Raw genomic sequence first — 21,627 nt, forward strand, 5'->3', positions numbered from 1 at the left:
ACTCTCAAGTGTTTCTTTAAATTGTTTGTTGTTTGCTATTTTCCAAAACTTAGGGTTGTGAAAGAGGCTTGACTTGAAGGAAATAAAATCTTTTCTGTGAATTAGAGCAAAGTGGAAAATGCCCCAAAAGTTTAGCACAAATTTGTTGTGACAGAGATATGTGAATCACAGCCGATCAAAGTGTCGAGTGTAGGGAAGGATTTCTGGTGTGAAAATTTGATCACACCACAGAGACGCAGACCAAGAGCATTAAAAAAAAAAGAAAGAAAAAAAACTTCCAGCCACAGCATTTGTGGTTCAATTCTCACCTGCCACGTGGGAGACCTGGGTTCGATTCCCGGCCGATGCATTCTTGAAGTTGTTTCAGCAGGGAGCACATATTGCACAAAGGAATGCAACTCTGGGTTGTGTTGCAGATACTTTGTTAGACTTGTAGTCAGAATGAGAGGCTCTTGACCATTCTGAGCTAATAATAATGAAAACCATATAATCAATAAAAATATGAATCCAGCCAGATTTATTTGGTCAAAAACCCTTGGCTTGTTGTCACAACCATCTGCTATTTTCTTCCAAGAGACGTCTTAACTGAAAGAATTATGTGATGTAAATAACAATGCACAAATACACCATATACATCATCCTCTAAATAATCTTCACTGACAGAACTGTATAGCAGGTTGTGTGTCACATATCCTTTGGGAGGAGAAACAGTGGTAGACATTTTGAAGAGTCCTTTATTTAGTTCTTTTGAATTTACTACTTTTTCTTGGTCGTGGCATGGAGGTAGCTTTGGTAGTAGAAATTGGCAAAGAGGATGATGAGGCTGAGGGAGTAGGCTAAAACCACCATGTTCATGGCATCAGGGAAGTCACAGTCAGCATAGAGGTTGTATGACGTGTGGATGGTGACGATAAAAAACTGCACCTGGTGGGAAGAAAAAAAAATCACATTTTAAAAATGAGACACCAATAGTTGAATAGTGATGCAATGATTTTTACAATATATTATCAGAAACTGTCTTGTTGGTCATGTCTAACTCAAAAATAATAAATATGAATTGCAAAACTGCAAATCCTTAGAACTCAATTGGTGAGTCATTTATGTGAGTGTGATGTCCTGTCGACATACTGCAGGGTGGAGTACTTAATTACCAGTTGAAGGATGGTCAGGTATCGCTTCCACCAGAGGTATTTCATCATATGTGGTCCCAAAGCCGCCAGTCCATAGTAAAGATACATCACAACATGAACAAGGGAGTTGATCAAGCCAATCAGGAAAGCTGCAAAACAGACAGCGTATCTTCATGAAAACATATAAAGACATATACAAGATATACAAATGTGCATGTATTAATACCACAGATTCACTTACACTGGCCGCCCGCCACATATTTCACTCCGACCCACCAGTTGAAAATCATTGTGGCGTGGTGGTAGACATGCAAGAAGGTCAGCTGATTGTTCTTTTTCCTTAGAATGAAAAAGATCTGGAGAAGAAACACTCGGCATCAAGACAAGATTATACCAACAGTGATCAGTATTACGTACTCACAGTGTCGCTGAGCTCTATAACCTTGGAGACATAAAACCACCAACACACTCGGGCCATCTGTTGTGAAGCAAAGGGCAATGATTAAAAAACATCTCAGCCAGTCACAGACGTGAGATGGTCACATGGCATCATACATTTATCGGCCATGAATAGGTCAACTAGTTCTGAATGTAGTTTCCAGGTCCAAGTTAGCAGAGAGAGAATATCGAAGGAAGGTTTACCCTCATGGCCAGTGGAGATTCACTGTAGTCGACTGGCTGACACAGGAGGCTGTATCTTTCCAACCAGGAAGAAGCTGTGAACTAGAGAACAAAAAGATGATGTTCAGTTACTCTAAGGCTCATGTTATAATCTAAATTTTAAATCCAATTTGCTGTCTTACCTCATAAAACATGTACGCAGACAAACACACCATGGTGAAGTTGTAAACTATCAAAACCATCTTCAGGTTGACCGGCTGCCTCTCTGCCATCAGCCTCGGTCCGACCCGTATCATGATCAGGTAGCAGAGGAAGATGCAGCCGAGTGGTACTGGGGAGTAGACCAAAGGCCAGTTTTCTGTCCTCTTGTCTGAACAGTGACAAAGACAGCGAAAATGAACATGTTTGTGAAGGACATTGATGTTCAACTTGTTAGGAAAGTAATGACACATCACCTCCATTTTCCAGAATCTCTTGGTAAGCGATTTGGATATTCTGCCAAATAGAAACCATCTGCAGCGTCTAATAGAGAGAAACACACTGTCAACATGACAATCGATCTCAATCAGTGATACATTTAAAGTCCAGTTTAAACACCATCTTCAGAGATCCCATCCTCACTCCCCTTATGTTTCGTATGTTCCTTGTGCTTTTATTTTCATATTTTTCTTGTTTGTGTTGCCGTTTCCTGTGTTACCTCCAGCTTCCAGAGCGACGTGGCAGCGATCTTCTTATCAGCCGAACCTGGTTATCTACACCTTGGTGCCAGCTCACGTCGCCAGATGGTTGCTTTGCGTCCTCATGGTAAACTCCTTCATCACTAGTTTCTCTAGTGCTCCTTATCAAAATTCTGTGTGTGCTTGAAGTTTTTTCAGCCACCTCCTTAGTTTGCTCTCGATCCTCCGTTTTCTGTTTATCGCTTCTTGCTGTTTGTTTGCGTATGAATGTTTTTGTTAAAACTCACCTATTCTGTTTCTCCGCGTTATAGTTATTCCTTGTGTGTGTGAGTGTGTGTGTGTAGATCCACCACCAAGCCCTTTCTAATATTTGGCCCTCGTGAGTAAACGGCATTTTCCATTTCCCCCTTAGTCAGGCTTGATCTCACTCGCCTGTTTTCTGTTTCAGGTTTTTCCTTGCCACTGCTCATGTTCCTCACTCCTTCTTTTGGTCTTGGTTCATCCTGTTAGTCTTGTGTGTATTATATTGCTAGACTACCCTTGTTCTCCCGAGTCATCTGTGAACCTGCACCAATTCAGCTACTGGGTCTGATCTCCTTGACAAGTCATGACACCCCTGGTGTAATCCATTGACGTCGGGAATGTGGACTGTTCTATTATGACACCTAAGGCAACCCCAGTGTGCTTCAATTGAAAACCTAATGCATCAACACTGAAGGCTGCCTTCCATGTCAGCATAGGACGTACAAGTTCTCTTTCCCAGTGTCATCATATTACGCCATGGAAGTTTGGTGGGTTGTTCGAGTTTGCCAAAAATAAGAGGCACTGTTTACAGTGTATGGTAAGACATAAATACCATGATCCTTTGAGGGTTACAGGAACACGTTTCGAGGCGTCAACCCATTTGACGTCACAAAGCGAACTGATCTTGTCGTATGTACAACATTGTCTAGGCTCTATATATTATTAAACTAAATTACTCTGGGTTAAACGGTGTTCTTGTACATGTCACCATATGTTAAGGTGATACATCTTGCCAACACTGTAGTTAACTCATACAACATTGAAGAGTGTTAGTGGTCTCCCTTCAGTTAAAAACAATACCTGAAATGACAACCATATGCTCATTCTCCAACTTGGACTACTGCAACTATTTCTCACTGGAACTAATAGCAACAGCCTATCACACTTCCAACTGTCCAAGCTGTCTTCACCCCTAGCGGCAGGTGTGAGGGTCAGCATGTTTGGAATGTCATGACAGACTGGTTAACTATGTAAGAATCATTAAGAGTTTCCATACCTTCATTGTATTCGCTCGTTGTTCTGTATCTTACAAGTCGTCCACTAAACGCATGCTGCATCTCTGTTTAAGCAGCTCTGAGGTAATCCCTCTGTTCTCAGTGTGTGTGTGTGTGGGACGTTGAGCAGCATGACATATGGCTGTGTGGCTAATCCACCTGCTGAAATGCTTCCCTTAAAATTAAAGATATATAGACTTATATAAAAATGAATTCTTTATTACATAGGGCTAGCAGACCATGTAATGAATATAAAAAGGCAATTTTTGTAGAAGAATTTATTATTTGCATTTGACATTTGGACATGAATTGACAACTTCTCAGCATCAGTACCAACCACTCTCTTTCTCTGGCTAGTAACCATAGCAGTCAGTCCACTTTTTGTCTCCAGATTCATCCGTCCACAGGCTCCTGCGAGCAGGTTGGACACTGTGAACTTCATTAACTGGACATAAAGGTGTGGAGCGAGCTTCAGTCACAACACAGGGCAGCGACTGGAGAGGAACTGCTGGAAAACCACAATTCATGTTGACACAGTGAAGCAAAAAAAAAAAAAAAAAAAATAGAAAAGTGAAGCGTAAAAAGCTACTCTTAGTTATGGCTGTGGTGATGAGGAGTTTTGTGCTGATGATGATGATGGTGGTGGCGGTTTTTAACCAACTTTGGTGTGGTGGTGGGGCGATGGTGGACATGATTCATTCCAGTAGAAACCTCTGTCGGCTCTGAATGGTCTGCAACAACCGTAGGCAGTGTAGTCATCTGTGAGGAAGGTTGAGTCTGTGCCGTCGTCATACTATCATCTTGGGACAAAGTAGCATTTGCCTGGAGGGAACAAAAAGTCCTTTATTACCTGGTACATTTTCGGGTGAAGACAGTCATCTACTAACCCCAGAGCGGCATCTGCAGTCACCTCTGCTGGATATCAGTTAGAATTTGCATCAATGCAACAAACCCAAGTCCCTAATCTTTTGAATTTGTCATGACAAACACAAGCCCCCGCTCCATATCTGAATGAAACTTCTGCATTCTATTTGAATGAAAACTTAGATCAGTTCCAGCGACTGTGAATGTCATAGCGCCCAAAGATGAGCAGTTATGTTCAAGTTTTGCCATTTAGCAGGCTGTTTAGGAACAGAGGAGATCATGATTTTCCCGGGTCCAGAATTTGGACTGTCAGTCATTTGTTTGATCGTGTGCGACACCTGTACAAACTAAAGTGACTAAAGACTAAAGAACCACTTGTATACATGTTTGATACAATATTGTGTCTAAATATTCTGGATACAGTCGTCAATCCTTCCTGTGTCAACTATAAAAATTCCACACCAGTAGATATCAGTTCCACACATCCAATGTTAAGTCATGAACCAGACTTGTCTAAAACACTATGTAAAGCAGAGAGCACCATAAAACATGTAAAACATAAGTGACGCATCCTATTGTGCAAACTTCTAGATGGATAAAAATTGAAAGTATGATTTATTTTTCAAATAATTCCTCACTTACCGAGCAGTTGCAGATATTTTTTAAGTAAGTCGCTCGGATGGCAGCCTCTATGTAGGGATAGTGCAGGAAACTGTATGGCAGCACAACGTGGAAGGTGAGAAGTCCACAACTGTTGAACACAGTAGATGCTTAGAAAGTGGTGATGCTTGGGTAGTTATGACAGCAGTGAATACGCGCAAAAATCCTTAAGAAACCAGGAGTTGAGGGGGCTGGAAACTGAAACCATATCAGAAACCAGATAACCTCTTTGAACCTGTGACCTTTTGCACCAAAGGAAATGGAAGAGTGAAGAGTTGACAGTAGGTTTCAATTTAAATGATTATTTAACAAATGCAACAGCTATGGAGTCATCATTACCGGTCATAAACAAGGAAGTCATCTTTGTCGCCATCCAGAATATCCCACACATTTTCTTGGAAGGGAGCTTGCTGATACACAGGAACGTCGGGGGGCGCTCGCCTCTTCAGCTCCCAGTACATGGCTCTTGAAGATGCTTCGCGCTCGTTCACGATCATGAAGGAAACCTCAGTCAGGTTGCTGCGGTTCAGTTTGTCACGCAGGCCCCCAATTCTATAAGAAAGAGACGAGAGACTTCTTTTCTTTCAGCATTTCTGGTCAGGGGTCTTTGCACTCTTCATGTCATTGTGTCTTCTAAGAAAGACCGTTTATCAACCCTGCTCTGTACGTGAGTAATGCCCATTAATTCTTTGTCAAATCTTCTCACAATGATCAGTTTGAACTGCTGTTTATTATCAACATTATAAATTAATTTCCCCATGCACTGTGAAGTTTACTAAATAGGAAAAATATGAGTGTGGGTGGGAGGGATAATTCATATAATTCGTATTATATTATTACAATTATTTCGGTATTAAGGTAAGAAGATAAACAAGTGAACCAGTTGGACGCATTGCTCCACCAAAGGTTAAATTCACTATTCATTTGGTGACTTCAAGCGTTCAAAATAAGAAATTGCCAATTAATCCCCATTGCTTTTTTTAAATTGACGCTATAATTTAGTTATCATATACTAGATAATCCGGTAATTAAGTTAATAAGAATAAAGTTCAGAAGAACAAAACAATAAGCTGCTGACTTTATCATAAAAATACAGTTTAATAGAGTTTAAAATTGACAAGCAGTGTATTTAGTGGGTATATCTATTTACTTATTTATTATTTTTGTGTATTATGAAATCAAAACCTATTTGAGAAACATTAGATAGGATTTCTAGCTCATAAATGAAGTCGTGAATAAGTAAACAAAAGGATCCGTATTTCCATGGAAAATGAGCTCTGTCTTGTAGCAGTTGGTCCTTGTTTTCTTCAATTGTTGACTCACACACCTACAGATAGTTCAAGTCATCATAACCCCGCTGTTTAAATTTTGGACTGTGGGTGCTTCATCTAAAATGTACGAGGGGGTAAAGTCAACTCTTAAAAACAACCAGAAAGAACTGGTTTTGTTCAAGCTGACTCTGCAGATCAACTCTGAATAGAAACCTAGTGACTTACTTGGTGGACTGAGTGAGACAGAACTGTCAGCTGGCCTTCAGCAGGGCCACCACCACCACTCTCCCCAGCTGCCCCTGCATGGGTGACTCCCCGTTTATGGTCCAGCGGGGGGCTGGTTTGCAAATCCTGGATCCTGCATCATCCGGTTCAACCAGGAGGGAGACATGGGCCCCAAAAAGCAGACCAGGAAGGCTCGCGTAGATCCACAGAAGAAGAGGAAGGGACATTGTCCTCGCTGGCTTCACCAGCCTGGACCCACCTGGCACTGAAACACATGCGCATTAACAATGCAATAACCTGTTAGCACATGTGTTGGCGCCTTAATGCAGCTGTGATTTAGATCAGTTCAACCCCTTCAGTGGTGCTCAGGTCAATCTTTTTAACCTAGTAAAGTCATACATGTGACGGGACACAAGGCCTTTACCTTTGTCGTCTTGAAATCCTTTTCTGTCCTCTGATCAAAGATGGCAAGCCCCCTCTTGTTTTTAAGCATTCAGGGTTGCAGAGCACTTCCCCCAAGGCAAACAGAGCGTAAACAAACGGACACGCGTGCACCAGATAAATCCATTTATTAAATCAATGATCTGAACTGACCACAAAACTGAAAGTGGGAGTGCATTTCAACAGATGCCTGCTATCTACTTGTCTTCAGTTTATTATGAACATATTATTTATTGTGAGCATATTTCAGTGCGTCAGGGGACACAAGATTCCTAAAGTGGTTTCATGTTGCACTTCAGTAATATTGCCCTGACTAGCTGCCACTTTACAATTTTCCAACCCCCCCCCTCAATTTACTGACCATAAAAAACGTTCACAACAGCAACCGACAACTTAAGAGACAACCATGGTGTCCTGCAACATATCTCCAGCGGCCACTTTAGATTTAACATCTCATCTGCTGACACAATATGCAGAGAACAACATGTTTCAAATGTTTCTAGGTGGAGGATGTGAAGTCTCTGAAGGACCCCACAGAAGCTACACAATCTTATCGAGACTTTTGCACAATATTTGCTTTACAATGAGTGGATCAGCCTGATGAACTGTGTAGAGGTGAACGCCACCGTCTGACAAACAAGCCTATTGACCTACATTTGTAGCATCAAAAAACACATCAGAGGTGAAAGAAAAATAGTGTGGCAGGGCAGAATTATGATGACTGCTGTTTGGATACATTAAAGTTCAGTTTAGTTCTCAGAATGCTGTGTTCTTCAGTTGGTTGTCTACTCTTTTTGTTGGATTATTTCAAGCCTCTCTGTCATTGTTTTTGAAGAAATTTCATCCACCATGAGAAGAAGAACAATAGTGGAGCAGGAAGAGACCAAAAATGAACAACAATGATCATATTTTCTTGAAATAAAATGCAGTGTAAAAATAGACAATAAATGAACTCATGATACATGGGGTCTTAATGAATATCAAAATAAATTAATTTTTGACATATATTTTGGAACTGTATAACTGTTGACTTCATCCCTATCCGAGATCAAAAACATATATTTAATAGCATGCTGTTGTAAGGCTCCAAACTCTCACCGAACAGTCCACATTAAATGTAATTGCAAGGTGACATTTATCATAACTAATAAGATAAACATGATGGGGAAAAATAACAAATAAAAAAAGAAACAATAAATGAACAGAGTTTTTAATATCCCACATAGCAGGTGTGATCATTTGTCATTTTATACATTATATATATGGGAAAAAAAAACATTTCAAGGTAATTGGAATCAGTCACTGGTGCTTTCAGCTCCCTTTCATATTAAACAAAAAGTATAAACATGACCCCAGAAATGAGAAATTCCCACCGTCCTCTGTGTTTTACTGGCCTTATCTGAAAAGTAATGCAGTATTTTACTGATGAAATAACTGTGTTCACCGGTGCAAGACTTTATTATGTTTATATCTGAAGTAAAAAAAAGTCAACATTGGACACTGACTGCTTCCACCACCTGTACATTCTGCTCTTGGTTGAACTGACACATAAACCTTGTGGGATCAAGACAACACTCTTATTAGATCGTCTTCATCATTGTCTACGACGCCTTGTGTGGGACTCTCACAGGTGGCCATTAGGCCCAGACTGAGCTCAGCCAGTTCCTCGCAGCTCATATCAGTGGTCACCAGGATCTTGGTTTCCAGGCGGTTACACAGCGTCCTGTATGACGGTAGGGGGTATCCTACTTCTCTCAAATACTCGTAACCTTTGGTGCCAACAGCACACCGTATCTTTCTGGCCTTCAGAATGGTGTCTGGAGACCAAACGGCACGGCGAGAGCGCTTCGTGAGCGACAGTGCTCGGATCTGGTCCTCATACAAGAAGTTCTGGAGTCCTTTTTCTATCCGATCAAGGCGATACAGGCGCTTCTTCATCTCCTCTGCCTGACAGACAAGACAATGGAAAATCAATCTCAATGAAGAAAAAAATTGTCACTGTTCATGTGTAAAATTCAAGGATGACAAGAAAAATCCCACCTCCTTTTGCAAGCGTGCGGTTTGCTGCATCTCTTTGTCGAGTTGCTTCTTCAGCAGCTGGCACTGTGTGCAGGACTGTTGGTCTTCAGCTGAGCCTCCCATTTCTTCTTCTTCACAGCCATGCAGTGGATTCCTCCTGGCATAGCCATGGTCCCCAACGTTAAGATCCTTTTCCACTACCAACAAAACATAACCATTAAGAAGGGTGTTAGACATTTTCCTTTTTTTCTACTTACTAAAAAAAAAGTACAATTAACATCACATCCTTCTGCATTTCCATTTGACTAGAGGACCAAGTCGTTCTCTCATGCACGCACTCACAAACCAGCAATCGCTATGGCAACTCCAGAGTGAGAACACACACAACTACATTGGTGCACTGTGACCATTTAATGGCAACAATGAACAAGTAAAAGGTTATATGGCCAGCATCAGTCCTGTTTCACAAGTGAGATCTCTTTATATACACCTTCTCACAGCATCAGTGAAATTTACCAGACACACACATTTACACTGAACTTCTATTTGTTGTCTATTACGTTGGTATAACAGGTTGATTTAGAATAAAAATGTATTAACTTCAGTATATTACGCAGACTGATTCTTTTGAGCAGAAAAGGAAGCAAAGCGGCCTGATATGATATTGATATCGTTTGTAGGAGAAGCACATTGCGTGTGTAATGTTAAAACAGAAAACGTTCTAAATGCACATTGATTTAACAGAAGCAAACAACGTCGATATGAAATAAAAATGAGTGAATGAATTACCCAATTCTGGTTTTGGTGGCTGGATGATGTGTGGAGTAATGACTACAGGAAACGGTGGCTCTCCATGATTGAACAAAGTTGGTATGGCATTGGGTTTCAGCTTCTTTCCACCAGCAGGAGACCTGGCGATCTCCTCAAACTGACTCAGCTCAAAATGATCCTGGAGGCAGAATCAAAAGTGCAAACACACACGTTATACTCAATTCAAGAAATGGAGTGTAACATCAGATCTAGCCACGCCCATTTTTCCTTCCACGATCCCATCTTCGCAAGTGTCGCAAGCCGAACTTAAAACGGATTAAAAGTAACACACACGAGGGACAACCTTGTCACGTGAGTTGCTCACATAAAGAACTTACTTGACATAGTCTGGAATGAGGAGTTGGCTCAAAATCACGCCGGCAATTTACCACCCATTTCTTTTTGCGTAAAGGGTCTTTCGGGAATCGGAACAGCTGTTTCCCAATGCTGGTTGAGTTGGAGCAGTTCGGAGCAGAGCAGCCTCCCATTGCACACAGTGAAACACAGCGCAGAGTCCGTGGACGCGATTTAGAACACACTAAATATTAAAAACGGGTCACCTTTTAGCATCAATATCCAACTCGAACCTCTATACATGGAACTATTTGATTACAAACGAATGTTTCTGACTTCATTAGAGCCAAAATGGAGAACCTCTGCTCGATGGGTGGATGGATGACGTAGAGTCTGTAGCAGTCCATGACGAATGCCCGTTTGCAAAAGGCCATTAAAAGACTACAATGAAAACGGGGTTTCAGTCAATAATTTCTTTGTTTAAATATTGACTCATTTGTGATAATTATCGAATGACATGGTTTATGAGTATATAGAATTAAACATTACATGTACATTTGCCAGCAGGCATTAGGTCCTCCAACTATGTGACGCAGGACCTTAAGGCGCACGCTTGAAATGTTAATGGCTAATGTTTTGAAATGACAGTACAAGTAGTTTAGAACGATTGTAAGAATTAATTGTATTCGAACGTTGCTTAATAACGTCAAAAGTGATATTTTTGCAGTATTCCTGTCAGTAGCCTTGTCTTGCAAGCCACCGAATCACGTCAGATATGACAGCGTCACTAACTGTACCAGTTGTTGACGTTCAAAATGATAATTTTAAAGAACTGTGGCCTGCAATGGTCATTGCCATCAAAACGTCGTCCTTCCTTGCACTGGATACGGTGAGTAAATCTGTTACTACGTGTTTTCTGAGGTATTTTTTTGTACAATGTTTCTAACCCAAGCACTTATGACAAGTTTGCAGGACGCGAACACCTAAGTTTATTACAGTGCATGGTCACCTTTTGTGCTTAACTTTAATCGCACGGTTTAACCAACACACAATTTGCTACGTATGATTTCCTAGCTGTGAAGCCGCAACAGAGGCAACATCATTCAAACCCCCTCCCTCTTACGTTTGACCAGGATCAGTAACATTAACATCAGTTCACATGTCATCTGTTGCAGGAGCTCAGTGGTCTTGGGAACCGGAAGTCCTTGCTTGCTGAGTAAGTCGAACTATTGCAATGAACTTCAATTGAGTTTTCATTTTGCATTTGATTGTATGTCAACCTCTAAAACGTGCTTTTTCGAAATGTCACCACTTCAGATCTATAGAGGACCGCTATAGAGCAATATGTCATGCTGCTCGCTCACGTTCCATCCTCTCACTGGGCATTGCCTGCTACAAGAAACTTGACAAGGTGAAGGTGTATTAAATGTGTTTTATCTAACATCACCTATTGTGCAGAGCTGTACATGGGTCCTGTGATTGAAGTACATGAAGGAGCAAGGCGTGATAGGTTTGAATGGAGGAAGTACTGAAAAAGATGTCTCATTTGTGACTCACTCTGTTGTTTCTGACAACCTTTAGTGTTAAAATATTTTATTTTATTTTGAGCTTATCTTTTGTTGTTGACAATAGACTCTCACACAAATACTAAATGATGATATTCATTCAGACTGAATTCCCTCTTTGACAATGTTGTTGCTGTAGTCCACAGACAAATACCTGGTTCAGGTTTACAACCTCACCCTCCTGTGTTCTGAGGAATACATCATCGAACCCCAAGCAGTGCAGTTCCTAGTCCAACATGGGTTTGACTTCAACAAGCAATACGCCCACGGAATCCCTTACTGCAAAGGAAATGATAAGGTACAAGGTGATGCTCTGATCAGGGTTATGGAGGTTTTTGCTCCCAAAAAGCATGAACATTCTTTATGTAGATTAAAAAAAAAAATCAAGTCTGATAATTTCTGCATTGTCTATATTAGTTTTATCTGTGGATTCTTAAGACCAGTGATAGAATTCGTTGAGATAATGTGCTAATGCAGATTTATTATTTTTAGAAGGCACTGTCTAGAGGAAAGATTACAAACTTAAAAGATTATATAGGAGCGTGTGCTGCAAGAACTGAGTCCATTTTACTTTTTTAGGGAGGAGCTGACGGTCGCGGCGTTCATATTCGTGCGTTATTTACCGAACTGCTGCGTGCCAACAAGCCCCTGGTGCTCCACAACGGCCTGATCGACATTGTCTTTCTTTATCAGGTAGTATTTTTTGTTTCATTGTGAGTGAGAAATGCCTTCAGAGGCTTTTCGCATCAATGATCTGTGAAGCAACAATGATGCATGATTTACAAGTGTGGAAAAACTTTGCCGCTAACTTGTGTTGCCATTTCAGCCTCTCTGAATTAGCTGCACGTGGCAACTGTTAAATAATATTCCTGTCCTACCAGGCTTTCTATTCACATGTGCCAGAGCGATTGGCGACATTCACCGCCGACCTTTCTGACATGTTTCCCGCGGGCATCTACGATACGAAATACATCTCTGATTTTGAGCTTCGACTAACAGCTTCCTACTTGGAGTACGCCTACAAGAAATGGTGTGTATCACCTCATGGCCCATTATTTTGTACAATTTTGTTGTGTGACTTTGTTTATTTGATAATAGGAAAACATGGAAGCAGTATGTAGTTGTAATTGTTTCTTTTATGGTGTTCATCAGCAAGCTTGATAACAACCGCATGGGGACCCCTGAAACTCCTGGGAACCAAATACACATCGAGTTCTGTCACTACACTGGAAACATGTCCACCTACGTGGACTACAGGACGTGTCCGGCCGTGGTGCCCACCAAGGAAGAGATGGATGTCTGTGAGCGCTTCTCTGTGAGTACCGAGTCTCTGTAGCTCTCTTTTCCACTTTCAGTGTATCATAATGTAGTCTGTCTGTCTGTCTGTCTGTCTGTCTGTCTGTCTGTCTGTCTGTCTGTCTGTCTGTCTGTCTGTCTGTCTGTCTGTCTGTCTGTCTGTCTGTCTGTCTGTCTGTCTGTCTGTCTGTCTGTCTGTCTGTCTATCTCATCACTGAGAACATATGTATATATTGTTGTTTCTCTGTCTCAGTACATATGTCCTCTTAAATAAATAATAACAGCAATATGCTTATGGGCACCGCAGTGTCTTGCACAACTTCATATCATTCCTATCCTTCTTGAGACTATAGCACAGTCCCACGGAATGTCCAGATTTTTTTGTTTACCCCAGACAGATGTGCTATTGAATGTACACCATCACTATATATAAATAATACACTGTTATGACTAAGTTTACATCTAATACCAAATTGAATATTAATGATTTGACTGTGACAAAGTGTTATTGGTGTCTGAAAATATTGCATCAATTTGTGGTGTTTGGTTTGTTTGACAGGCGTTTGGCTGGTGTCCCAATGGAACCAAGTGTCCTCAATCCCACGACACTGACCTCATTGTTCTCCAGGATGAGAAAACAAAGCAGGAAAAGAGGAAGAAGAGAAAGAGAAGGAAAGATAAGAAACATTCAGGAGACACAGCTCCAGATGACTCGCCTCCGAGCAAAGCCGCCTGCATGGAAGTGGACACAGAGCATACAGAGGACAATGGTGCAAACATAAGTGAAGAGAGGGAAGAAAGTAGCACCTCAAATGGTGCTGATGGAAACATCAAAGAGAGTCATGCGGAAAACATGCCGGGGGAAGAAGCAGGTGTTTTGTGTGAGCAAAGCACATGCGCTGAAACTACTGTCAGTGAGGCAAAGAATCCAGACGCAACAGAAATATCAAAATTGGACGGGCCCACGGCCAACTCTGCCAAGAAGGAGAGGAAGGCTGAGGGAGGAACACACAGGGCAGGGTTTGATGCGTTCATGACAGGATACATATTCGCCTTCACATGCGCCCAGATCAAAAATGATGAGAAGGAAGAAGAGAGTGAAGAGACATTAATGCCTTCATCCGTCAATAAGGTCTACCTCAGCGGTAAAGCAGCCCCTCTGAATATTGTAAAAAGCACCTTTGCAAAATCCTCTAAAGCTCACATGGAGAAGATGAAGATGGTGTGGAGCCAAAACAGAATGTGATGTTGTCTAACGTGAACCGGGCCCTGACATGTCCAGAGACTTATTTTGCTTCACATATAAATGTAATGATGCATTTCAATGGCTAATACTTATGTTTCATTGCTGCAACCAGCTATATTTAGTGATGGACAGGCTGCTATTGTTTGTGACTTGATCTTTTCTGATGCATTTAATGCTGATCACAGCTTGATGTGTTTTTATTTGACATAAATTAAGGTTTAAGGTTGTTTTTTTGTCATCATGACTTTTGTTATCCATGTTGGATTTTTAAAAAAATATTTTTTTTAATACAAGTTTGGTGTTTCAGACATGTTTTGTTAAACCCATTTACGATATTCGCATTTTTTATTCCTCTAGTCCTGTTGCCTTTTTAGACGCGTCGTTATTGATATAAGGATACAATTTGCGCCTATTTGCAGTATAGCGACAACCGTCCTTAGAACCATCTCGCTATTATAAATTCATTTTAATCACTAAATAACTAACTAAATAATTGTAATAACTGAATACGCCCCATGCATCAGGATAACAGGTGCGTTGTTTTGAACAAGGCTGACATACTAACGGTACATGCACAGGCACATACTTTCAAAATAAAAGCATCAAATAAATGATCTCGCCGATTGATAGCGATGGAGCACATTATACTCACACTCCAAAACGTTCGGTTTTAACTCCGCTTTCATTTCAAGCAAGTAGGCGTTCTGCCAGGAAGTGTAGAAATAGTACACAATGCAGGTTGCATTATTCTGAAGAGTGTAATATTTTTCAGCGGACGTCTTTTCTTTGCTTCAACCCGTTCTTGACGATTTATGTGTCTTCGTAACCATTCCATTATTTGACGCCTGATTTGGATTTTTATGTGTCGTGGTGTCGGCCATTTCCACTTCATTATTCGCTACGCATCGATTCATAATTTTCATTGTAATATGAACGTGTCGATGCCGCATGTGTTCTGACAGAAATCCTTCGAGGCGAAGTTGAAACCTCCCCCCGGAAGAGGAGCAGAAAGGGAGCAATATCCATCCGCTCCCGCTGACCTGTCTTGCGTGTTACTGCCTTTATTTTAATACACTCCGGGGGTCAGTCTAAAAAATCTTGCTGTCGTTTGAAGCCTCTTTTCACTTTAAGTACTGTCACTGTCCTGATAAAGACATGGCTGCGGATGGAATGGAATACAACATCGTGTTTCCAGAGGCAGCTACGTCCGGTGAGCATCACGTTATTGTGCTCGGCTCAGATCGCGTTCACCAGGAAGGAATGAATGAATGAATGTTCATGTTGCAGAGTCACGCTGGAAGGGGACAAAGGAACCAGTTGTTATTCTGCTCGGTTGGGCCGGATGCAAAGACAGACACCTTTCCAAATACAGTGCCATCTACAACGAACAGGTGAATTGTTAAGATCAGACCGTATCAGGTCTCCCTGACATTTACTGACAATTTCTTTTGCTATATTTGTTGGAAAAATTCATTCTGATTTCATATAAAAATGCCCTTTTTTGTAGTCAAACATTGAAAGAGAAACTCAAAATATATTTGCTTTTTGTTTTGAGAAGAGTCAACTTACTACGAGAATGCCAATGAAAAATCTTTGCAACTGTAAATAAATAAAATATCTCAAAGATAATTTACAAAACAAAGCACAATTTAAAATAATGGTTATTTTTTTCCCCAACACGCTGATCAGATGATAATGTCTATAAATATAAAGTAAATAAATACATTCTGCTGTATAAAATGTTTTTACTTTAAGTTAGGAAAGTAGAAAAATAATATACAATAATAACCGCATAAATTTATTTTAGATCTGACATCACACATTAGATGTCGGCATTTACATGTTTTTTTGTTCTTTCAAAATGGGTTGAGCTGCCTATTCAACGTCAAGTTGCATCTGTAAATACAGTGGTACCTCGGTTCTCGACCACAATCTGTTCCAGACGGCCGTTCGAAAAGCGAATTGTTCGAAATCTGTTTCGACTTTTCCCATTACAATGAATGGAAAAATAAATGATACGTTCCAAGCCTTAAAATAGTCTTTTGTAGGAGTGAATGTAGAGTGTCTGCTGCAGGTGCGCTGTTCCTCTATGTGTGTGGCCGCTGCATGTGGGAGGGGCTGCCGAGTGAGTGACATCTCTCCAGAAGTGAAGAGGTGCCCGGTGCGTGTCCAGCTCTGAATGTGCGCTTCTGTGCAGTTTGGCTGTGACAAAGTCATAAACCAAGTAACGCTCTGTCCCAGACTCGCCTCATCCCTGTCCCAGCTCCAGCCCACAACAGGACATCAAACCCTGGAGTGAGCGCTCCAGCCTCGGAGGTGTGGAGAGCGAGCACCTCCCCTGTGACACTCTACCACGGTCCAGTGTGGAGACAGGAAAGGTTTTACACCTCAATATGAAGAAAAAACAGTCAGTAAATGTAGCGGGACACGTCTGCATACAGAGGCTGACACAATAACAAAGCGCGTCGTGGGTCAGCTGATCGGTCCGCGCACGTTATGTTTTTTCCGGGCGTTCCAGTTCTGGATTTTTGTTCAAAATCAGAAGCAAAAAAATATAGATTTTTTTTTTTTTCGAACACTGATTTGTTCGGATTCCGAGACGTTGGAAACCGAGGTACCACTGTACTAGTGAGGGGTGTGTAAACTTCATGACGTTGTCAGTAGGTGGCGCTCTCAGTTTAGGAAGGATTTGCAATAGCCCTTTGTCAGTCCATGGGTTCAAGCTACATAATAAATGACACTGTTCTCTGACTTTTTCCACTGGCAGGGCTGTGTCACAATCTGCTACACTGCTCCCCTGAGGAGCGTCTTCATTTTGGAGCCTTTCGGCTACAAGGAGCTGAGAACCACGGCCCTTAAGTTGCTTGAGCTCTTGTTTGACTACGAGGTGGAAAACAGTCCCATCTTCTTTCACGTGTTCAGCAACGGCGGCTTCATGCTGTACCGCTACATCGTGGAGCTGCTGCAGAGCCAACCGCAGTTCCAGACGCTCAGCGTCATCGGAACAGTGGTGGACAGCGCACCGGACAGTGGGAACGTCCTCGGAGCGGTGCGTGCGCTTAAAGCCACTTTGGGTCCTAAAATACACCCGGTCCTCACCTCTGTGCTCCTGTCGCTTTTTGCTGCAACAGTCTTTTTGTTGCGAGTTGTGTTGTATCCGCTGACCAAGTACATCCATAAGAACCACTATGATGCGGTGCAGGAGAGCCCCCCCACCTGGCCCCATTTTTACCTGTTCTCCCAAGCCGACCAGGTGATCCGGCACTGCAGTATTAAGCTTTTCATGGAGACTATGAAACGTAAAGGAGTCTCAGTGGACAGTTGTGATTTTGTCTCCAGCTCCCATGTCAGCCACTTCAGAGATTTCCCTGAGCAGTACACGCACCTGTGTCTAAACTTCCTCAACACATGCATGAAAGACACGGTGGGAACCCAAGGGAAGAGGAGACTCCGGGTAGAAAATCAGTAATGAACAGAATTATTTTTTTCTTCTTTTTTTGATACGAGAGGATCTGTGATCGTCCACATGGGGACGGTGTTCTTCAGACACAGAGCACTACATCCACGCCTGTTTGCATGTTGTTTCAGTTGACCACTCGCAGTTGCGAAACCTAACACTGGTAAATGAGATTAATATATTTGGGTGTTTAATGCTGCTATGCAATTGTAGAAATCAGTAGGTCATGTGACTAAGAATACAAATCAGGCTTCAAATAACCAAGAGCAAAGGTCATGCAGGAGATTGATGTGGTCAAACCGATGTGTTCTCAACTTCTGATGTGCCTTCAATAAATCAAAAATACTTACGATACATGTCTACTTTGGCTGTTTCTTGTTCCAATTTGGGGCTTAAGTGACTTAAGTGAGCGGGATTATGTTATGTGGTTTGCATAGGTTGACTTTTTTTCAATGCAGATTTTTTTGTTGTGGCCTTTCAGCAGCATAGACGAGTCCCTTTACTGCAGTCTTGAAATGGCTCCACAGCATTTTTCATTTGCTTCCTCTTCATCAACACTAACTCCTTACTGACCAGAAAACGTCCTCATAAATAGTCTGAGCATAACACTGACTGCTCTGTCATTTCATACTGAGGTACTACTCCCATCGCAAACGGGTTCATTCCGACATATGTTTTGAGAAAGGGGATATTTGGCTTTTGTCATGCAGCCATCTTGATACTGGCAATTTGCTTTTCTGTTTTCGAGCTGTTTTGTAAACAGACATATGCACAACTAGTGATGGGCTGTTGAGGCTTCATGAAACAGTGGCCACTCGGTTTCATCGAATTAGTTGTTCAAGTCCCAACATTTTACAGCAGACAGTGCCATCTGGTGGCCTCTGAAAACCAGGACACTGTGTCATGAAACCTCATCAACCCTTCAGTACTGTGTCATGAAACCTCATTGACTCACCACTTGATTTGTGCAACCACTTCAATGAAACCACACACTTTTAACCCATCCAGTAGCGTCCAGTGGGCTCTGAAAATTCAGTCAGTTTCATGAAGCCTCATTATGCCTGACAAAAACACAACCTCCTTGTTGGAGCTGACACACTATTACAGGTTCTAAAGCAAGCATTTGCGTTGCGCTTAAGAAAGTTCCTTATTTTCAGAGCCACAGACACATAAAATGAGGATAAGGCTTTGTGAAGCTTCATCGACTAATCACTAGTGCTAGTATGTAGTCTCCAATTTTATGTACTTTGTACTTCAAATCAAAATCTTTGCTTTCAGGATATGAGGCTGACTAGATCAGCAACACTTGACAAAGCGTCACTGCTGTGGTGTTGTGAAGCTTCATGAAGCAGTGTCCTCCTTTCAGAGCCCACAGGAGGGGACATCATCATCAGCTTCAGCTGTGGTCACTATTGTTGGTGAGAACCGCAGGTAAATTAGGGACTGTAATAAAAAAGTATTTGAGCGGTCATACAGCCGAAACGTCTCCATGTCTGAGGGGGAAAAGACGCCGTCAATCATACTCTCATAAGCACATGTCATCACAGCCTGTGACAACTGTGCCATCACATTTGGCACAAACGTCTACTTGTTCCCAGGAATAAGTGGACTTGGAATTCAATTATCGGAGCTTAAAGTCACTGTGACCTCTTCAAACACACTTTGGGCCATAACTCAAAGTTATTAAGCTGAAATGTTTAAAAAGATGAGGTGATGAATGTCCGAGGGGGCAGGAGTCAGCGTCTCTTTGATATAATAATATTCTGTAAAAGCACTTTATGTTACACCCAAGCTCAGAAACTTAAGAGCAGACTGAGACTATATTTCATGTTTTTTTGCCAGGGACTGAATTGGTGATGATGATCTTGGGTGTCCACCTTAAAACTGAGGTGAATGTGGGGATCTGTATTGAGGTTATGGACTTCTGCGTGTACGTATTTCTCTAATTTTGAAACATTTTTGAGGATGTGCTGAAGGTGGAGGGTGCTTTTTTTGGTCTGTGCGTCATTGTTAGTGAATGGCAACCTCTTGTTCAGTGAAAATGAGTGGAGTAAAGAATTAAAATGTTAAGAAAATTAATCCAGCCAACGGAATTGTGCTGCAATTAGGTGTTTTCTGTTTGATATAGACTTTTGAAATCCCAAAAGTTTTTTTTTGTAATATTTCGAACAGTTAATGCTTCAAAAGTATTCGCAAAAACACCAACTAGACTCTTTGGATGAATAAATGAGCATTAAGATCAACAACAACAACAACAAGAAAACACTAGAAGACCGCAGACCTCCACCGAGCAGCTTACTTCCGCCCATTTTTTCCTCTCATTGAAATCTGTTAATAAGATTTTGAATTATTTACCTGGGACACCAGCAGAAATGTGGCCTTGACTGAGGTAACCACACTCATCTTAATCCTTAGCATCATTTATTGACTAGAGTTAGACAATAACACTGTGGCTTGATGAGTCTATTCTTGGGAGAAAAGGTCAAACAAATTGAAATGCTATTTTATTTTTATGCACATTCAGTTGCATACAAGGCATATTAAATGTAACTATTTTAACCTTGGAAATATAGCTTTAAAATAAAATAAAAAATATGAAATATAGAAAAAAGTAATTTAAATATGAAAGTACAGTTCTTCTGTTTTGATGGAAGATGATTTACTATAGAGCATATTTCAGATAATTCATTTATTTAAAAAACCCTGTGAATTAATCTCAAAGTAAGAGAGACGATGTTCCCAAAATATATTGGAGCAAAATAACAGGAATTATAGATGAGCTCGACAGATTTACTCTTTGGTGACATCGCTCCATTGTGATACAGCACTGGCATATGCTGCACTTGTCAAAGAAAAGATGGAATTATGTTTTTACATCATTTAACTACATAATGTATCATGCAAGACATTTCTTATATTCATTTTTAAATTAAAGCTATTAAGATTCGGGCAATAAAATGTCGAGGGGGCAAACATATAATAATAAAAGATTTTAAAAATATTAAATTCTAAACGGTAAACGGGATTATGCGTCAATGAGTCGTCCATACCAACAGTAACTCATGATATCCTGATGAGGGCAGCATTGGCTCAAGCTTTCCCTCCTAAAGCTCCAGTCAATTGGTGCTTGGAGAAACTCGGGAGCGTGTTCGTGTTGCGGGTCCTGTTTCGGGGCTTTGGTTGAAGATGCCTTACATAGATGTTGCAATGCACAAGCTAGACACATAATAATTTTGAAACTTCAAACGTACTTTTTCATTCATGATCTTTATCCGAATTGATTTTTTTATTGTTGAAGTAATTTTTCGGTGGCAAAAATGACTCCACAGTTGCGAGCGGGACCGCTGACGCACGCAAGCCTGCGAACGGACAGATGGCCGAGGACGTCATAACTGGCTCCTCGCTGAAACGCAGTGGGAGCTGAAATTACCCCATAGAAGTTAATGAAGTCTCACAAGTTGATGAGGGGAAAATTGCAGTGAAGAGGGGTCACCGCTTTCTCTTTAGCCTTTCCCTCTTCAGCGGGAAAATGGTCGCGGTCAAGATCCATACTTTTAGAGGACGCCGAGCACTTCAGCAGCAGAAATGGTGCTGGAGAATTGGGAGGGGTGGATGATGGGGCATCAAGATTAATGGCATTAAGTGGTCACACTTGGCAATGCGGTAACATATCGTGCGTGTGTTCTCTATTTCTCACTCATAGTTTCACAGAACGTGGCTTTATATCTTGACTTTCTGTATGCAGACGTGTCC

General features: G+C 41.3%; 5 protein-coding genes across 6 annotated transcripts; 2 read left to right on the forward strand and 3 right to left on the reverse strand.

The window, feature by feature from the left end:
* Positions 1–598: 598 nt before the first annotated feature.
* On the reverse strand, positions 599–3,820 carry elovl8a (ELOVL fatty acid elongase 8a). Of its 2 annotated transcripts, XM_053882856.1 has the most exons (8): positions 3,729–3,820; positions 2,207–2,273; positions 1,934–2,121; positions 1,773–1,853; positions 1,552–1,608; positions 1,372–1,486; positions 1,152–1,279; positions 601–924 (listed from the first exon to the last, which is right to left on the reverse strand). In XM_053882856.1, the coding sequence occupies exons 1-8, from the start codon at positions 3,732–3,734 to the stop codon at positions 757–759; spliced, it is 810 nt and encodes a 269-aa protein (XP_053738831.1). In that variant the 5' UTR covers positions 3,735–3,820; the 3' UTR covers positions 601–756. The 2 variants fall into 2 exon arrangements, with proteins under 2 accessions (XP_053738830.1, XP_053738831.1); XM_053882855.1 differs by having other exon boundaries at positions 599–924; positions 1,934–2,273; positions 3,729–3,811.
* Positions 3,821–3,995: 175 nt separating this feature from the next.
* Positions 3,996–7,288, reverse strand: selenop2 (selenoprotein P2). Its single transcript, XM_053883753.1, has 5 exons — positions 7,171–7,288; positions 6,747–7,011; positions 5,590–5,802; positions 5,233–5,341; positions 3,996–4,548 (listed from the first exon to the last, which is right to left on the reverse strand). Exons 2-5 carry the CDS (start codon positions 6,971–6,973, stop codon positions 4,318–4,320), a joined length of 780 nt encoding a protein of 259 aa, XP_053739728.1. The 5' UTR covers positions 6,974–7,011; positions 7,171–7,288; the 3' UTR covers positions 3,996–4,317.
* A 53-nt stretch (positions 7,289–7,341) lies between these two features.
* si:ch73-382f3.1 (uncharacterized protein LOC100151273 homolog) lies at positions 7,342–10,688 on the reverse strand. The gene is made up of 4 exons (XM_053884260.1): positions 10,355–10,688; positions 9,996–10,155; positions 9,228–9,403; positions 7,342–9,134 (listed from the first exon to the last, which is right to left on the reverse strand). The coding sequence occupies exons 1-4, from the start codon at positions 10,502–10,504 to the stop codon at positions 8,751–8,753; spliced, it is 870 nt and encodes a 289-aa protein (XP_053740235.1). The 5' UTR covers positions 10,505–10,688; the 3' UTR covers positions 7,342–8,750.
* toe1 (target of EGR1, exonuclease) lies at positions 10,250–14,629 on the forward strand. The gene is made up of 9 exons (XM_053884259.1): positions 10,250–10,328; positions 10,429–11,199; positions 11,486–11,526; positions 11,628–11,721; positions 12,015–12,173; positions 12,455–12,568; positions 12,757–12,905; positions 13,028–13,190; positions 13,731–14,629. The coding sequence occupies exons 2-9, from the start codon at positions 11,086–11,088 to the stop codon at positions 14,415–14,417; spliced, it is 1,521 nt and encodes a 506-aa protein (XP_053740234.1). The 5' UTR covers positions 10,250–10,328; positions 10,429–11,085; the 3' UTR covers positions 14,418–14,629.
* A 588-nt stretch (positions 14,630–15,217) lies between these two features.
* tmem53 (transmembrane protein 53) lies at positions 15,218–18,219 on the forward strand. Its single transcript, XM_053884261.1, has 3 exons — positions 15,218–15,627; positions 15,705–15,808; positions 17,185–18,219. The coding sequence occupies exons 1-3, from the start codon at positions 15,573–15,575 to the stop codon at positions 17,884–17,886; spliced, it is 861 nt and encodes a 286-aa protein (XP_053740236.1). The 5' UTR covers positions 15,218–15,572; the 3' UTR covers positions 17,887–18,219.
* Positions 18,220–21,627: the final 3,408 nt, after the last annotated feature.

Source organism: Synchiropus splendidus, chromosome 13 (genome assembly GCF_027744825.2).
Source record: "Synchiropus splendidus isolate RoL2022-P1 chromosome 13, RoL_Sspl_1.0, whole genome shotgun sequence".
In the NCBI taxonomy this organism is placed as follows: Eukaryota; Metazoa; Chordata; class Actinopteri; order Syngnathiformes; family Callionymidae; genus Synchiropus; species Synchiropus splendidus.

What these genes read in the sequence shown, in the direction of transcription:
- toe1 (XM_053884259.1), top strand. Translation starts at nt 11,086, where the DNA reads ATGACAGCGTCACTAACTGTACCAGTTGTTGACGTTCAAAATGATAAT. An exon ending in CGGAAGTCCTTGCTTGCTGA is followed by an intron (nt 11,527 to 11,627) that starts GTAAGTCGAACT and finishes TCACCACTTCAG; the next exon opens with ATCTATAGAGGACCGCTATA. An exon ending in ATGTCTGTGAGCGCTTCTCT is followed by an intron (nt 13,191 to 13,730) that starts GTGAGTACCGAG and finishes TTTGTTTGACAG; the next exon opens with GCGTTTGGCTGGTGTCCCAA.
- tmem53 (XM_053884261.1), top strand. Translation starts at nt 15,573, where the DNA reads ATGGCTGCGGATGGAATGGAATACAACATCGTGTTTCCAGAGGCAGCT. An exon ending in TCCAGAGGCAGCTACGTCCG is followed by an intron (nt 15,628 to 15,704) that starts GTGAGCATCACG and finishes TTCATGTTGCAG; the next exon opens with AGTCACGCTGGAAGGGGACA. An exon ending in GTGCCATCTACAACGAACAG is followed by an intron (nt 15,809 to 17,184) that starts GTGAATTGTTAA and finishes TTCCACTGGCAG; the next exon opens with GGCTGTGTCACAATCTGCTA.
- si:ch73-382f3.1 (XM_053884260.1), bottom strand. Translation starts at nt 10,504, where the DNA reads ATGGGAGGCTGCTCTGCTCCGAACTGCTCCAACTCAACCAGCATTGGG. An exon ending in GCCACCAAAACCAGAATTGG is followed by an intron (nt 9,404 to 9,995) that starts GTAATTCATTCA and finishes TTTTGTTGGTAG; the next exon opens with TGGAAAAGGATCTTAACGTT. An exon ending in CCGCACGCTTGCAAAAGGAG is followed by an intron (nt 9,135 to 9,227) that starts GTGGGATTTTTC and finishes CTTGTCTGTCAG; the next exon opens with GCAGAGGAGATGAAGAAGCG.
- elovl8a (XM_053882855.1), bottom strand. Translation starts at nt 2,212, where the DNA reads ATGGAGGTGATGTGTCATTACTTTCCTAACAAGTTGAACATCAATGTC. An exon ending in AATCTCCACTGGCCATGAGG is followed by an intron (nt 1,609 to 1,772) that starts GTAAACCTTCCT and finishes GCTTCACAACAG; the next exon opens with ATGGCCCGAGTGTGTTGGTG. An exon ending in ACCTGACCATCCTTCAACTG is followed by an intron (nt 925 to 1,151) that starts GTAATTAAGTAC and finishes TCTTCCCACCAG; the next exon opens with GTGCAGTTTTTTATCGTCAC.